We start from the raw sequence: 17324 nt of genomic DNA, 5'->3' as shown, positions 1-17324 counted from the left end.
TTTTTCCTTAAAATTACTGTGATAAGAAAACAGTATTATAATTATTTCAGTAAAGTGAGTAATTACAGTTTTAAATTATTGACATATTTAGAAAAAATAAAAGTGAAACAGGTTTTTGTTGTATATGAAGTTACTTATAACTTGACTAAACTCAATAGCTACAGAAATCAGCTACCTCAATATTTATTTTTTTGGTATTTCTGAGGAATTGTATGTTTATTAATTATCAGGAATAAAGAAAAAGTGTTTAATTTCATACAAAATTTTACATTGAAGTATGATAACTTCAAAAATTATATCAGTTAAATCATTAGAAGTAATATTTGCCTATAAAGAATATTTTAATAGGTATAGCATTAACAAGGTCCCTGGAAGGTTAAGGAGGTCTAAGAGTCCCCTATAGCAGCTGGTTATGTGCATCTATCTTAAAATTTCTTGATATGAAAAGAAGAATAAAATCGTTCCTTATTTGGATGGAGTTCGATACATAAGGAAGAGATAAATGAAGAACCTATGGGATATACCTAAACCAAGTGCATTGTAGAAACTAATGAAGGAATCTCTATTACATTCCTATACAACAAAATTATTACAATAAGTAAAATTTAAAAAGTAGTTAATTGGATGAGGCTATGGAATTTTTTAATTTATTTTTTTTTTTTTTATATATGGTCTAGAAGAACTTTATACAACTTTAAAAATGAAACCTTCACTTAAGAGAAATCATGGAAGAATTAAATAAAGTCAGAAAAGGTTATACTGTTATCCTTCAAAATGATGATTGAGATGAGATGTCTCTAGAATGAGTTGTTTTTTAATTTATTAAAGTACACCAACTATATTTTATGTTGTGTTTTTTTTAACTTATAAGTTATTACAGCTTAAGCAACAAATTACTTCTAAAAGTTTTTATACCTGTCAAAGGGTGAAAATTTGAAAACCATAGGTCTGGTCCATTTTCAGCCCCTAACGTGAGCGCCAGTCATTAGAAAACAATAAAAACTATTCCACTCCTTTTGTTCTACTATGGAGGCTGTATTTTACTACCAAACTATATTTATAAATAGTAAATAAAAACTTAAAAAGATAGTTTTCATCGTTTTGTTAACCATGTAGAACCCCATGGGTAAGGCAATTTAAAGATTTGTTTTTCCTTCTCTTCCTCATTTTAACATTTTTTAAAACCACAATTAAAAGTTCTGCTGGGAGGCGTAGTAGTGATGGCCCAATGGCGCTAAATAGGTATGAATTTTTGTAACAGAGCAGCTTATTTTTTATTTGCTGATGGCCTAGTCCTGCAAGTTCCTAGTGCCACGATTGTCACAATAATACCCTCAAGAAAGAATTAAGCTCAAAGATGAAGGGAGCGACCTTAGGTGCCTATCACAGGAGGATGCCATGAAATAATCTGTATTTTTTTTTCTTTTTAAGGCTCAAAAAAAAATATATATATATTTTTTATTAGTTAAATTGAAGTTACCACACCTGTGTAAGAACATCGCATTTCAAAAATACAGTGTTTGAGAAAGTCAACTCCAAAATACCTACTAAATAAATAAATCAGTACCACTACAAACCATAAAGGGTGCAGTACTTTGTAAGAAGTAAGGTTACTAGACCAACTGTTGTGATTTGGTCTGAAACATGCTGGATTGGCAGATTTATCCCCAATTAAGGGCACCTACTTTACGAGATTGGTTTGACTCAGCTTCTGAAATCACAGAGTTGACTCATCAAAATAATGCATAATTATCTGTCTCAGCGGGATTCGAACCCGGTTACTTGGAGTTAGTGGCACAGTACCTTACCACTGATCCTCCCCGTTCCCATAAAATATCTACTATAAAACTTATTTTTAAAAATTAACAATGTAAAGGTTCTTTTAAATTTTAGATAAGTTTTATTAGCATAATCACTAACCTTTAATAAAAAAAATTGTAATATTCCAATATTAGTTTTATAGTATTTTTAAACTGATTTTTCTCAAATACTTCATTTTTGAGCTGTGTCGCTGTACTTCCTTTTCGGAGCCTTAAAAAAAATACAGATTATTTGTTGGCATCCTCCTCTGATCGGCACCTGAAGAGCTCGCCGTCTTTGTCTTTGACCTTTTTCCCGAGTTGTGAGTTTAAATTAGTAATCATGAAATAATGTGCAAAATAATATCTGTATAATAATCACCAGCAAATGATTTTGTCAAGAGGCAAGGATTAAATTAAAATATGACATTAATACGTTTTGTTAATTCTTGTGACGATTAGTAACACTGCCCCAATCTCATTCTTCTTGGCGCGAAAAGTATTAGTATGTACAGGCACATAATGAGTGTTGTTTAAACTCCAAAACTAAGTCGTACTTGTAAGTGTTCGGTATAGGTTCAAGTGCTTATTTTTTTTATATTTCTCACCTTATTTTATCCAGGTAAGGTTAAGTTATATTATAATTTGGAAAAATCGGGTGCGGTGCAATCACTTAGTTTTTATTTACTCTACTTAAAATTGAAATCAATCATTGATATTTTTAAACTAGTAATTTACTTATAATAGTCTTAGCTAAAAACCGAAGTGTACATGTGCACGCCAGATTGAGTCTTATAGTACAAGAGCCAGGGAGAAAAAAAGGCAGTTACTGCACCCCAATTTTTTATTACTTTACTTAAAACAATGTGCAATTACGAGTCTGCCAAGTGTTTGTAGCGGGAATAAAAAATGGCGCCTGTTTCAAAACGTTAAACAAATTAATTTTTCATTCGGAGTTCTATATCTTTAAAATTACCAACACTAGAAAATCAAAGAGAACATCATTTAAAGTAGAGTAAATTTGCTAAAATATAAGCCCTGACAGAGCTATCTACGTTCAATTACGGAGACATAGCTTTTTAAAAAGTAACATTCATAAAAAATCAGAAGTTAGCGAATTATTTTGAGAAATCTGTATCTCAAAAACCATTCGACGTACAGATGTCTATTAGCACTCAAATTAAAGCTAGTTTAATGTGCTATAAAGTAGTTTATGACGTATATCTTCGTAGGAGTAATACTTTTCATGATACTTGCTAAAATATATTGATTTCTAGTAGTTCGGACAAAAATACTTATGAATGAAAAAATATATCTCAGAAACCATTCGACGAACAGATGTCGGCCAGCACTCAAATCAAAGCTTGTGAAATGTACTATAAAGTAATTTATAACGTAGCATTTTGTAAATTTATTTTAGCAAGCATTTTTGTCCGAACAACTAGAAATCAATATATTTTAGCAAGTATCATGAAAAGTATTACTTCTACGAAGATAAACGTCATAAACTACTTTATAGTACTCTAAACTAGCTTTAAGTTTAGTGCTAACAGACATCTGTACGTCAAATGGTTTTTGAGATATAGATTTCTCAAAATAAATTCTCTAACTTCTAATTTTTCGGTGTACTTTTATCAAATGTTGCTTTTTAAAAAGCTATATCTCGGGAATTCTTATACGTAAATAGCTCTATTAGGGCTCATATCTCTCTTAGTTAAATGATCTCTTAGTTTTCATAGTGTTGCTGGTAGTTTTGAAGATATAGAACTCGGAATGAAAAATTAATTTTTTTAAACTTTTTGAATCAGCCACCATTTTTTATTCCCCTGCCTACACTTGGCTGGCTCGTAAATTTAAACTAGTAATTATACATAGTTTTCATTAAAGTAATAAAATTTTGAGTGAAATAACTGCCTTTTTTCTCCTCTTTGGCTCTTGTACTATTAATAACCCTTTTATTTTTAATGTACGACTTTCATAATAATAAATAGGTTTTCTTAAAAATATTTGTATATTTATCTTATTGAAGGAGAATTTTATATGTCATACCCACATTAAATATTTTTATTTATTTAAAAAAAAAAAGCTTTTAAGAATTTATTATTTTTGTTGAAAAAACTAGTACTTTGAGACAGAATTTCACATAATTGTTTTTCAAAATTAGAGGAGAATCTCACCTTTGAATTTAAATTTATTGACGTGGAATGAAAGCTTATGAAGCAATTTAGTTTTTCTAATAGTAAGAAATCTGCAGGCCAGTGGGAGATTGAAAAAAAAAGATGAACAAATAATAATTTTACAAGTACTAAAGGTTTGTTTGGCGTTTTACACGCTGGAGGGTCCCTTCAAATGTTTGGTTTGTCACCCTATAGTTATCCAAAAAGGGAACCAAGGATTTTCCCATAGGTTATCTACCTATTCTATTCAGTGTTTGAAGTTCAAGATTTATTACGTGGATCCGTCCCGAAACAAAAGTCAACTCCTGGCGCCACTGCGTTCTTTTTTAAATGCATATTTTTAGTATAACAATTGTCGAATTATATAAATTTATAACTTAAATTATAAATGATAAAGTGATTATTAGTTAGAATACGCGTTTTCATTTTAAGAAAGTATTTCAAAGTACTGAAAAAAGTTCGACATAAAAATCATTTTCCTGTAGAAAAAGCAAATTTTAAATCCAACCCTGAATATGAAACCATCTAATGTTTTTTAAAAAATTAAAATTATTTGACCTTTTTTTCGTACTTTTAGGATAAAAGTACATCTCAACAAAAAAGAGCATGATGTATCATTCAAGTGTGGATAAATTTATATTAAGTAAAGTTTCAAGACGTTAAGATACAAGTTCCCTTCGTTCCACCTCATTTCGTTCCTCTTTCTAGGGGACCAATCCCGTACACGAAAAACTGCGTTGAACACCCTGACTGGAACCCTCCGTTCTGAATGAACAATTGAAAGGATATCTGGGACCAGAAGAGTGGCGGGAGGAAGAGTGGAGGGGATGGTAGTGGGGGTAGCGTGGGACAGGAAGCGGCAGTTAGATCGCCGCGATGTCCAGTGCGGGCCAGAGCCCCACGGGCTCTTCGATTAAGCTCAAGAAGGAGCTGGGTCTCGTCGACGGAGTCGGCATCATCGTCGGTGTCATCATTGGTAGCGGTATCTTCGTGTCGCCGAAAGGAGTCCTCGAGAACGCAGGCAGTGTCGGCTTCGGCCTCATTATCTGGGTCTCCTCCGGCTTCCTCTCTCTCATCGGAGCGCTATGCTACGCCGAGCTTGGTGAGTACCTTTTCCATCTCAGTCTATCTACTGTGCCTGAAAGTGCAAAGGCACTGGGTTGTGGTCTTCGCACGGCAAGGCAACCTCACAGGAAACGGCGAATCAGGGCAGATTGTCAAATATCCGCGGGACGTGGGCCATAAGCAACTACGATCCTACTCGCCTTTCCGAGCTCTACATGAGTTATCATGTAAACCAAATTAAGTATGTAAACATGAACAAACTGTTTACTAACCAAAACTCGAGTCACGTGGTTTTCGATGTCGTAGGTAAGGTATAAAGACAAGTCAATAGCAAGGTACATTGGTCACAATAGCAAAAAATCATCTTGTCAATATGATTCCTTTGTCAAAACTAAAATTTTAATTTATTTTTTAATACCTTTTTAATAATAGCTACATGATAGGTTATCACAGAAGTTATAACTTTAAGTTTAACTTTACGACTGTTAACTATTAATTGACTATATTCCATAGGACATTTCTTTTAATAGGGTAAATACATTTTTACCAGAGACACTGGCGTTGATGTCACTTATCTTGGGATTCATTCGCACTTATAAGCTTTTTTCAACTTTCCAATTTAAAATTTTACTATTCCAAAAAATTAATTTAATTTAAATTATTGTAATTTTTATGGATAAACCGGGATTGGTCTTAATTGGATCGTGTTACCCGAGGTGTTTCATCCATTGTGTTATACTGCAGATAACATTTATATTTTTTTTAAATCTTCAATTTATATTTTTTGAGTATGAGAAATTTATAGAGGTGGTTGTGATCTCACACTCAGGGGTGTTTCTGAGACAACTTATTTGGGCTGGCGGTATCTAGAATTTTGAATTGCCGAATTTCCCAAATTGTCGGAAGTCTGGAGAGTAATCCAATTTTCTAAACATTTATGGGAAATCTATCTAAATTGATTTTAAAATCAATTTTTAGGGTAATAACCTATGCGAACAATGTTTTACCCAAACTTTTTTGGGTTTTAAAATTATTAGAGATGAGACCAAACCCTCTCTCTGTATCTGCTCATACTTTGTTCAGTACACGTTGTAGACTAGTTTAAATTAAATTAAAATTAATTATTTGTATTTCTTTTTCAGTATTTCTGTTCTTATGTGTTATTCATAAATACTCTTGGCTTTATTTTTTCACAGGTGTTATATTTTCTTTAATTTATCCAATCCATGTATACTAAATTTTAATTTCTAAGTTTTAATTGAGTAGAACCCCTATTAACCGGACCCACCTTGAGACTTGAACTGACCGGTTCTCGTTTTGGCCGGTTTTAGTTTTAAATATTAACAAAATGTAGAATAACGTTATTTTATGTCGTATGTAATGTTTGAGAAATACAGAATTAAAAAATTCGGGCTTTCATGATGACAATGTTTTTATGTTTATGTGTAAACTGCCAGTGTACAGTATAAGGCACTTGATTAATTTTAAAGACAGACATTACTGAAGCCCAAATATTTCAATCCCCTTTTTCTCAAGGGTATGTTTCTGTAATTTCGTATATAAAGGTTTTCTTATGCATTGGAAAACAAAAAAACGTTGGCTCAATTAAAATAGTATTACTATTTGAGTTTTATTTGACCGCACCTCGACCATATTCCATTTATTACAAAAAACTTTGCAAAGTGCCTGTTTCAGTAGAGCAAAAACAAAATATTTACATTATACGAATTAGCAATGACCACAAAGTTATTTTTTAAAAACTGCTTACTTTCTTTTGTTTGTCAACAGTTACAATATTTTAAAATACAAAATCTCTTGATTGTTGTATGATTAGAACACTATCCCCTTCGTTGAATTTTTTTTTTGTCTCTCTAGACCGATTAAACCAAAGGATTACTGTACATAAGTATAATTCGCGTTTTAATAAATTAATGATTTTTTCCTTTTGGCTTTTAATTAATAAACTGACAAAAATTTTATATAATTATTTGTGTAGATCGCTTGAATATTAGAAAATTTATTTATTTCATATAAAATTATACATGATATAGTCTTATGGAGAATCTACCCATTGGTAGAACTCCAATAACATTTCTATAGTAGAAGCTCACGAATCCATCTTCTTTTCAGGCATGTAGGATTATCAGGAATTGAAGAGAAAGGTTGAATATAAATGGATATGAGTGGTCAGGGAGTTTGTTATGGAAGGATTCATATCTAGTTCTGGCCAAATTGGCAATATATGGAATATTGAGGTCCTTATGAATATAATATGTGATCTAGTAAGGAGCATTAAGGATTTTATGATGGATTTTGGATTGGATAAAAAGGTATTCGATGGTTTTAGTGGAGCCTCAGTTCATATAGGCCTTATATAGATTAAAGCTGTACCACTACAACCCATGAAGAGTCAGGAGTGCAGTACTTTGTAAGGAAGTACTGTGATTAGACCAACAGTTGTGCAAGGAGGTGATTTAAAAAATAAAAAGGTTATCCGGACCCACCCCACTAAGACACCCAAGGAGCGACGGTCCTGTATCACTTTTGAAATATTTGCTTAAAACGGGAAGAGGAGACTTTATTATAGTCAAAATAGAGCAATATTTAAAAAGCGCCTGAAATTGGAAAACGGCGTGATTATAAAAAAAATTTATAATCATATAAAGTTTTTTTTTAATAGTAACAATATAAAGCCTCTTTTAAATTTCAGATAAGTACTTATTACCGTAATTACTTACCGGTAATTAAGAACGAAACTTATTATATTCCAATTTAAGTTTTATAGTATTTTAAAACTATTTATCTCAAATATTTAATTTTTGAGTTGTGGCGCTATTCTTACCAAGGTGCGGTATGTTCAACTTAAACTCAAGTCTAACTAATGATATAATTTCCCTTTTTTTTTTTGTCAAATAATACAGATTACTTATTGGCATCCTAATCTGACCAACCCCTTACTGAGATACCCGCTCACACAACAGACCTTATTATGGTCATGTAAATGGGTCTTTTGTAATTAATAGGAAGTTTTGACCGCTTGCCTAGTAAGTGTTGTTATCAGTTAATTTCAAAATTTAAATCTTTCCTTGTTGAATCGGTGTTACAAATCAACATGTTTAATACAAATTTAACTTAACTAATTGAAGTAATAATTTCAAAATAATTATTGACTTTTGGCATAAAACTAATGTTAAGTTAATTTTCATTTTTAGCTGGTGGTTTTCAATATTGAGACACTAATTATAAGATGGTGTACTGAGATACAATGTTTATACACAAAACAGTTTACATATACGGTGTTGAATATTCCAAGCTCTTTTACATAAACGGAAAGATTAGTGATTCACCCTTCAGGCTATTCACGAGTAGACATTTAAATTACTTACGTTACAATGACACACAATTTATTGTGATTTTCTCATTTAGGCAGTTTATACTTTATACTTTGTAATCATTCAAACAAAAACCTATTAACTATAATATCTTTTTTTTATAATAACAATGGTTCCATTGGTGACGTTTATGCCCAGACCAAGCCATGATGAAATATTTTATTATTATCTTATGTACTAGTTCTTTATTTCAGGAAATCACCCAATGTCAGTTTAAGTCATTTGATTTGGGTTGGTTTTAGGAACACATGACTCATTAAATCATTTTATGATTGTCTTATTAAAATAATTTTACTACCCTGCTATAAAATATATTTACTATTCTCTCTATTCCAATTAATTAGTACTCAAGGTCACATCTATATCCTAAAAAACCTGCAATTAAAATTTTCAATCCAATCCCGTACTACTAGGTCTTGTTTATCAGACATATACCCTGTACCTCACCGAACTGTTGCCTTTGATAATTCATTTTTTTCCCGATCTGCCTATTACTGGAACTCATTTCCCTCTAACATACGCCATGTACCAACCCTTCCCTTGTTTAAAACTCTTATATTAAACTGCCTTTTACTTCACCAATCTATTCCGATATTATAATAGTACAGATGTAATTACCTTTTTTTATTGTTTTTTATGTATTTATTTAATCAGTTAGTTTATTAATTTTTTTTAATATCTGTATCTAAAATTATTTATATACAAATTTAATATAAGTTATAATTATGTGTGGCCACACAGTTTTTGGCCAAAATATGTTATAAAATAAAATTACCTTATAATTGTTCTGAAGGGACCTAGTCTCCCAGAACAATAAACTATTTTTCATTTCATTTCATTACTATCGTAGACTATTTAAGAATATGTTATCCGTATTTTGAAAAAAATAAGATGCGTAAATTGCTACTTATGTATCAGCACGAATTAACGACTCAACTGATTTCGACAAAAGCTTTATTTCCATTCTTATGTTCTTCCTTGCCTCCAACCCCTTCATGTGTGTATTTTAATTTCTATCATTTTGGGAATTGAGAAATAAATCCATTGTTCATTGAAAACGGCAAAGCCGTTTTGGCCAAACTTCATATTATAGGTCTAATACTTACGGGGTGTGATGTTGAGCAGTTACAGTATTCATACACTTGTCAAGCCCGGACGTGGAATGACGTACATCAGAGAGACTAGCTGGAATGCACATGAGCTTCTTGATTTTTTTCTTTATGGCTTTGTAGGTTTAAATTTTAAATTTATCTTTAGGTTTCGTGTAGTACTCTGTGGTTGAGAATTCCTGTATATGGCCTGATTTTGTGTCAAAGCATACTGCTGGTTGTTACTCAGTGTCCCTGAAATACGAAATCCCTACCTTGTTCAATAGAAGACTCTCCGTTAAATCCATCTGTTATTTTTTATGGTTTAATCATACCATAAAATGAATTATAATTTATTTGTAATATTATTAATTGATTATTTATCAGTATTTACTACAGAAAATCAATACTCTATTAAATTAGAAATATTAAATGTTGAAAAATGATTATACGAACTATAAAGCTCTCGTGTTACTATGGATCATTACCTGTTGATCAACTGAATAAGTAGATGGATAGAAATAGATTGACTAGTAGAATACTTCTCTGTTTTATTAGCCGTGAAATTTCCCCCGCAGCATCTTGTTTGTTCATTTGAAATAATTAATCATAAAAAATGAATAAATATAAAATATGAAAGAAATAACTAATTAACGAGAAACTTTTCCTCAAGGTTGTAAATAAATTTCCGAAAGTAAGAATAGTAATGTGGATTTATAATATACTTTTGTTAAGCCAATGATTTTAGAAAGAATAATATCTAATATTAAAAATCGTAATAGAGAATGGTGAGTGACAAAAATGTATAAATTATCTGATTTTATTAATGCATATTTTCGTGTTTCACGAGCTATTAAAACAATAGTTTTGCATTGCGAAAGTCCCATTTCATAAGAATTAAAGTTCTGCTCAGAGTTAAGATATAATCAATCGTATTAAAAGAGATGATAATTTCTTTTGAAACTTTGATAATAAAATAAATAAATGTAAAAAAGTTATTTTTTGCTTAAAATAATTGAGGCACTCGGTCGTGAAATGTGGTAACTGAAAAAACTTTCACAGTGATGTTAGGATATTTTTAAATTACAATATCTGGTTTGCTTATTAGGTTATATATCTCTTAAACTAACTTTAATTTCATGAAAATTAGTTGAAATCAGAAAAATTCCAACTTAGACTTATCTTCAACATTTTAGTAAGTTTCCAATCCCTTGATGACCTTCAAATATCGAATTTATATCTTCCATAACTTCGAGATTAGAATACACTGGCGAATAAGTACTATTTAAAAGAGTAATGCTGAAGACTATTTATCTTGCATAAAAATATAGGTTTTTACCTTAAAAGTTTTTTTTATAATATTTTTTTTTTTACATTTTGTTCATCGTTGTTTTTTTACAACTTTGATTTGTAATGCATTTATAGAATACAATTGAAGTTGTAATAAATTTCAATATACTTGCAAAAAGACAGAATAAACTAAATTTATACCCCATACAAATATAAGTTTATACTCTCATAAAAGTTTTATTAAAGAAAGGCACCAATAGTGGACCACCACTTTGTTTTCACTTACTAGTTTCCTTCGATTGTATGATAAAATTAAAAGTGATGAAAAAATATTATCTCAACAAATAATTGTTGTTTTTGAAAAAAAAAAAAAAATTCTAGAAATTAAAAACGGTAATTACTGAAAATTAACTTTTTTAAGAACTTGAAACCCTGCGCCTAAAAAGAAAAAAAATGAAGGAATAATTACAATTTAAGAGAGTGGAGCTGAAGAAAATTTATCTTATAAATGTAAAACGTTTTTATACATTTCGTTTATTGCTGGTTTTCTAAAACAAATGTTATCTATAAAAGAAACTTTTTACTGCCTTCGACAAACAATTTTTTCTTCTAAATCTTCCAGAGGCAATAAGTAGGTTCATATGTAACTAAGCCTTATTACAAATAATTAGGTGATTTATTGTAGATATTGTTATCTCCACAAATCTGATTGATCCCCATTATATTATTGTCTTTTTTTGCGACTTTTATCTTCCGATCTTAACCCTCTTAAAATATAATCCAGGGATAAAATTTAAAAAAAAGGATAATATATTTCGTTCACAATACAGTCTTTTGTCGCATATATGTTTTTGTATATTATAGCATACATGATATCACAGTCTATTTATGAGCAGGGCACTGCTCTAACTCTATGAGTGGATTATTAGGAAGGATTGAAGGACGCCAACGCCAGCTCGATGTTGTCATTTTACCTCTTTACCTTCGTGTGATTATTATTACAAATATTATACTATGAAGATTACTAATTTGCCCAAATATTGACTGGTCTGTTAACCGAAGTTAGTATTCTATCCGAAAATATAAAATTATTAAGGCCTCAAAATCAAAAATCTTTACTCGCGTTTTGCGTTTTAGACATGAAGGAACATATTTGGTTCTGTCTTTCTGTCTGTCTATAGTAAAATTTAACCGATTTTGGTAAACAAATTTCTGAGATTAAAGCATCCATAAGTATCTTCTATTTAACAAAACATAAATTATATATTTTCAATTCTTTAGCGTTGTGATAGAGCTATAACTTGAAAAAATATTGAGTTAAATTAAAAATTAATAGTCACTACCAGAGATGGTTTTGTGTTTAAAATATAAATATGATTTTCATTTATTCTATAATCAGTTTTCTTTGATATTTATCATACAACACAATTTCTGAAATTTCTTTATTTCAATTACTGGTAACAAGATCCATGTGATATCATAAAAAAACATTTAGGTTAAATTCAGTTAAACCTTTCAACATATATAAAAGTTAGGCCTTATTTAGAACTACTGTGAATAGTGAAACTCATATCTTGAATTTTGGAGAACAAAAATATTAAAACCCACGAAGCTTTAGAAATCGGAAGTTTTACCAGTGTAAAACATGAAATTCTTCAAAATATGGAACTATTGTAAGATGCATATTAAAATTGTAACTGATGTAAAACAAGATGGTCTTATTTTGGTTACGAGCCGTATAAAAAAGAAATATTGTGGAGAAGATATACTTACCTTTGTACTTGGTAATTTTCTTTTTTCTGAGACACTTCAACTTGCTAATTTAAATACTTGGAACTGATAAAAGTCAACTTTTAAAAACCGCGTGCTTGACTTATTTTTCAATCCAATTTATTATTTTAAAAACTATATGACTGCTTAATCTCAAATCGACTTAACATTTCTATGGGGACATAGCTCGCAAAATTCTATTCTAAAACAGAGATACATTCACAAGGTTTTCTGGTTTAAATTAAAAATATTCAAACATACTTTTTATTTATTAAAATATTTTCGTTTTGAAATTTTGAATATTAAAAAGAAAATAATTCAAATTAAATTAAATACAAAGATATTTTGTAATGGAATAACACATCTCGAAAGTTGAGCAGCTATTGTAAAGAAATTTGGAAAACTTAATGAAAATAATCGAAAAAATATAATGTTTATTTATTTACATTCGGAACCTTTTGACCCTGAGAACACCCTTATTTATTTTTTTATTGTACTATAACATTATCATACATTTATTGTGGATTAACCGCTATTGTATTAAACAATTTTATTCGAGAAAAATAAACACTTATACTAACAACTTTATTAGAATTAGTCTACTCCACTCCTTTTTAACGTCGAAGATACAGGTCATTTTCTCAGTGCGTAATAAATAACTAAATGTGACTCTAAACATGGAACGTGATAATTACAAAAGACGGTTTTTCCGTACCTCCTTCAGTATGTTGGGTCTAGGTACTATAAAAGAGAAAATATACCCCAAAAGGACTGTACCAGGTCGAACCATGTGGTTTTTACTACCCTTTGTTAAAAGTTATTTATAAATGATTATTTACTGGTGTTTAAATTATTTATAAATACTGTATAAATCGCTTATAAGAAACATGAGTAAATTTGTTTCTACCAAGCGAGTAAACCCTTTCCATATTTTGAGACAGTGAATATTCAACTAATAATACTCCATAATTAGAGATTTAATTATTATAAAATCTAAACAAATACGAGAAACAAGTTTATTTTTAAATTCAACATTTCCAAAACTATATACATAGATGACTTTATTCTGAAAAAAACAGACAATATTTTATTCCACCTTTTTCATCTTTTGTATTTTGAATGTCGACAATAAAACAGTCAATGTTTTATGTTTAATTGTAACTGAGTAATACTGTGCATATATAGTGTTAATTATATAATATAATATAATTATATAATATAATAGTATTCTGCAACTTTTTTTTTTTTTAGAGGTAATCTAGATTTATTTATTGATAGATATTACAATCTGCCACACAGTTGTGGGCAATAGGTAATCATTCTGTAACTAAAGGTAGATTAAGGATATTCTCGCGCACAGGTTAGTGTAACTAATTTTAATACATTTATTAATATATTAGTTAATACAAGTAATTAATTGAATGTAATTAGCTGGTTACCAATGTATTATAAAAATGCTGATTAAAGATAACTCTTTTATGAAAGTTTTCTACTTTATATGGACTTACCTCTCTAAAGAATGATACGGTTTAAGTGGCGAAAAATCTGATGTAATAAAGGGGTTTTATTAGGTGAATATCCGGTTATTAAAATGTAGTGTAACTGTTAATTTGACATTACCTTATTAATTAAGGAAAGAACTTTAAAAAATAAAATAATACGGTTTCATATATCCTTGAACTTTTTATTTATTTATATAAGTTATATATAGAATCGCTTATAATAGAACTAATTTCGCCTTCTCCTACTGTTAAGATATTGGCGGTGCAATATGGCGTTGACCCCAGAACTGGTCACACGTCCCAACCTCCATCTCCCCCACGTTGAAGGAAATCACAATACACTCTTGAGGGTCAGTTTAGTGGATAACAATAACTCCACTAACTCAATAATAGGGGTCCTGCTATTTTTATATATGAATATATTACCCTCGTGTGTTGCGTCAAAGTAAAGATTGAGTTCTTTTTTTGTCACACCTCAGTTAGTATTTGTAAAATATTTATTGTATATATTTAATCTTAATTGATAATTAATAACGCTATCTTACTTTTATTTTACTTAGTTCCTCAAATATGTAATGTAAATTGCTGTAATCGATATTGTTTCTTGAAATCGACCTTGGTTTACACTTAGAGTTGCTAAAGTCAAAAATAGGTTTATTTAATTTAAAAAACAAAACAAATTGTCTTGGACGTTTTTAAACTTTATTTCAATTCGATTAGCAAGATTCAAGCATCCATTTACTTTTCATATAATGTATTTTTTTATCCATTATTTATTGATGTTTCAGGCTTTTAGGTTAAGAGTTAATCAAACTATTTATCTGCTACTGTCTAATTCCATCGTTATCAGTCAACTATTTTGTATTACTCCATTCAATATTTTGTATAATTCCAAATTAGTTAGTATACTATTTCTTTTCAATCTTATGTTTCTCTAAATGATGGTTGATATTTCCTTTTATGGTCTGTAGCCCTGATGAAGACTTGAAACTCAGGTCGAACGTCGGCATAAATAAATAAATTTTTTTGTTTATTTATTTATTTTTTTGCTGACCGCACCCCCGATCATCTCCAATTATTATTTCTACGGTCAACTATCTACACCTCATTACAAATTATTTTTATTGATTGACTTGTTTTTTGTAGTTCTGTCATATAGAAACTTATAATTTTTATTTACTGATTGATTTCCCTCTGAAATATTAAATTTCCTAATTTGTTTTATTGTTATAATCATCTCAATTAAGTTTGAAAGATTTTATTTCAATCAGGGTAGCACCATTTTCTTTTCTTATATTGGATTTTTTCTTCACCCATTATTTTTTGAAGTATTGGTTTTTTTTTATTTTGGTTCGAAGTAATTCGAAACAAATCTTTAATGGAAGATTTCTGATTGACCGTGCCTAATAATAAGAAATATGGTCCGGTCGGTTGTTTATTAAATGTTTAATGGTGTTCATAGTTTGGTTAGAAAATTATAAATTTTATCTACTGATTGTTTGATTTCTCTCGAAGGTATCAAAGTTCTTAATTTTTTTTTTTTTTTTGAGATAATTGCCCTAAAGAAGTTTGAAAGAATTTATTTTAATCAGAGGAACAATATTTAAACTTCCATTTTCTCTTCGTATACTGTATCTTTTCATTCATAATTTGTTGAAATATGGGCCTGTCGGTTACGAGTACATAAACGTTTTTTGTTGTTTTGGTATATAGAAATTTATGTCCATCAAATGATTGTTTTATTTATCTGTGAGGTATTAAAAGGTTTTTTTTTTATTTATCTAATAGCCACAAAGAAGTTTTCAAACTTTCATTTCAATCAGAGTATCAAGATTCAAGCTTCCATTTCCCTTTTTGTATACTGTATTTTTTCATTCATTGTTTGTTGAATTTTGAGCCTTTCGATTACGAGTAAATCGAAACCATTCTTAAATTATTTTTTAGTTTTTTTTTTTTATAGAAATTTTTAATTTTTATCGAATAATTGTTTGATTTCTCTCCGAAGTATCAACATTTTTTTTTTATCTACTCGCCACAATGAAGTTTGGAAACTTTATTTCAATTCAAGTAGCAAGATTCAAAAATGTACTACTAAATACCAATTAAAATCTTTTCAGGAAAGTACGGGGGAAAAATCCATTTAATATTCTTTATACATTATATTTTAATTTTAGGCTTTTCGGTTACGGTTGAATCGATACCAATCTTAAAAGTTTTGTGCAGTTTTGGCCTGTAATGATTTTTTTTTCAACAGAAAAAAATTATATAGCAAAACATTTAAGAAATTTACTCCAGCGTAAAAGATAAAGTGATATTCCTGAAACTGAATCATTGTTTTCATGTCAAGAGAGAAAATTCCCAAAAGCCTTGATTTTTTGAACTTTAATTTTTTTTCCCCTGGAGAAAATTGGAGATCGCAAACTTCTGCATTCAAAATAACTCGATAAATGAGCATACTTTAAGAACTTCTCCAAACCTTTCCAGATATATACATGTACCATAGGTCTGGGCTCAATGGCATATTATAATTTTGATTCATTAAAAGTCTAAACAATGAAGTGTGCTACAGTAGTATTTTATGCTAGAGGTTTAGATCTAGATAGAAATAGGATTCAGACACGTATTAAATTAAATTCTGTGGACTCAATTGATAATACTAACATCAAATAATTTTTATATTATATTCTATTGTTTACCATTCTAATTATCTACTCTCATACTTGCTTATTTTTGTACATAATAATAAATTAAAAATATATGTAATTACAAATTATATCTGAAACATGATGATAAATAAATGTACGTTTACATTTAAAATACTTAAAGCAAATATTGAGTTCACTGACAGATGATATAGTAGAAAGCACTTTGAAACGTGGCCGTATGACCTTGGCACAAAGACGAGCAACATCTGTTCGGAAATCCGAAGTCTGGAGTGAGGCAACCCTTGTCTACATCAATTCGTCTGCTTCTCAAATCAATTATTAGTGAGAATGTCAAAAGAACACTTTTTTATATATATATTTATAACTGTATTAAAAATGTATGCAATAAGTAAATATGATGGTAGTTATTTAATGGCATGATACATACATGTTTGGAGATTCACACCAATTGATAGAACTTCAAAATTGTTTTTTAAACAATCACTTTATTAGATTCATTATAACAGGTTCATTCATAAAACCTCAATATAAATAAGTTAATATTAATATTTATTTCACTATTAAATTAATAACTT

General features: G+C 29.5%; 1 protein-coding gene across 1 annotated transcript in view; it reads left to right on the top strand.

The window, feature by feature from the left end:
* The first annotated feature begins 4828 nt into the window (after positions 1–4828).
* Positions 4829–17324, top strand: part of mnd (minidiscs) — a 66850-nt gene continuing 54354 nt past the window's right edge. The window contains exon 1 of the mRNA XM_014426569.2: positions 4829–5078. Coding sequence (XP_014282055.1) covers positions 4853–5078 — 226 coding nt within the window. The 5' untranslated portion in view covers positions 4829–4852. The remainder of the gene's footprint in view (positions 5079–17324) is intronic.

The sequence above is a fragment of the Halyomorpha halys genome, unplaced genomic scaffold (genome assembly GCF_000696795.3).
Source record: "Halyomorpha halys isolate HHAL.00 unplaced genomic scaffold, Hhal_1.1 Scaffold584.1, whole genome shotgun sequence".
Classification (NCBI taxonomy): Eukaryota; Metazoa; Arthropoda; class Insecta; order Hemiptera; family Pentatomidae; genus Halyomorpha; species Halyomorpha halys.
This window is presented reverse-complemented; position numbering and strand designations above follow the sequence as displayed.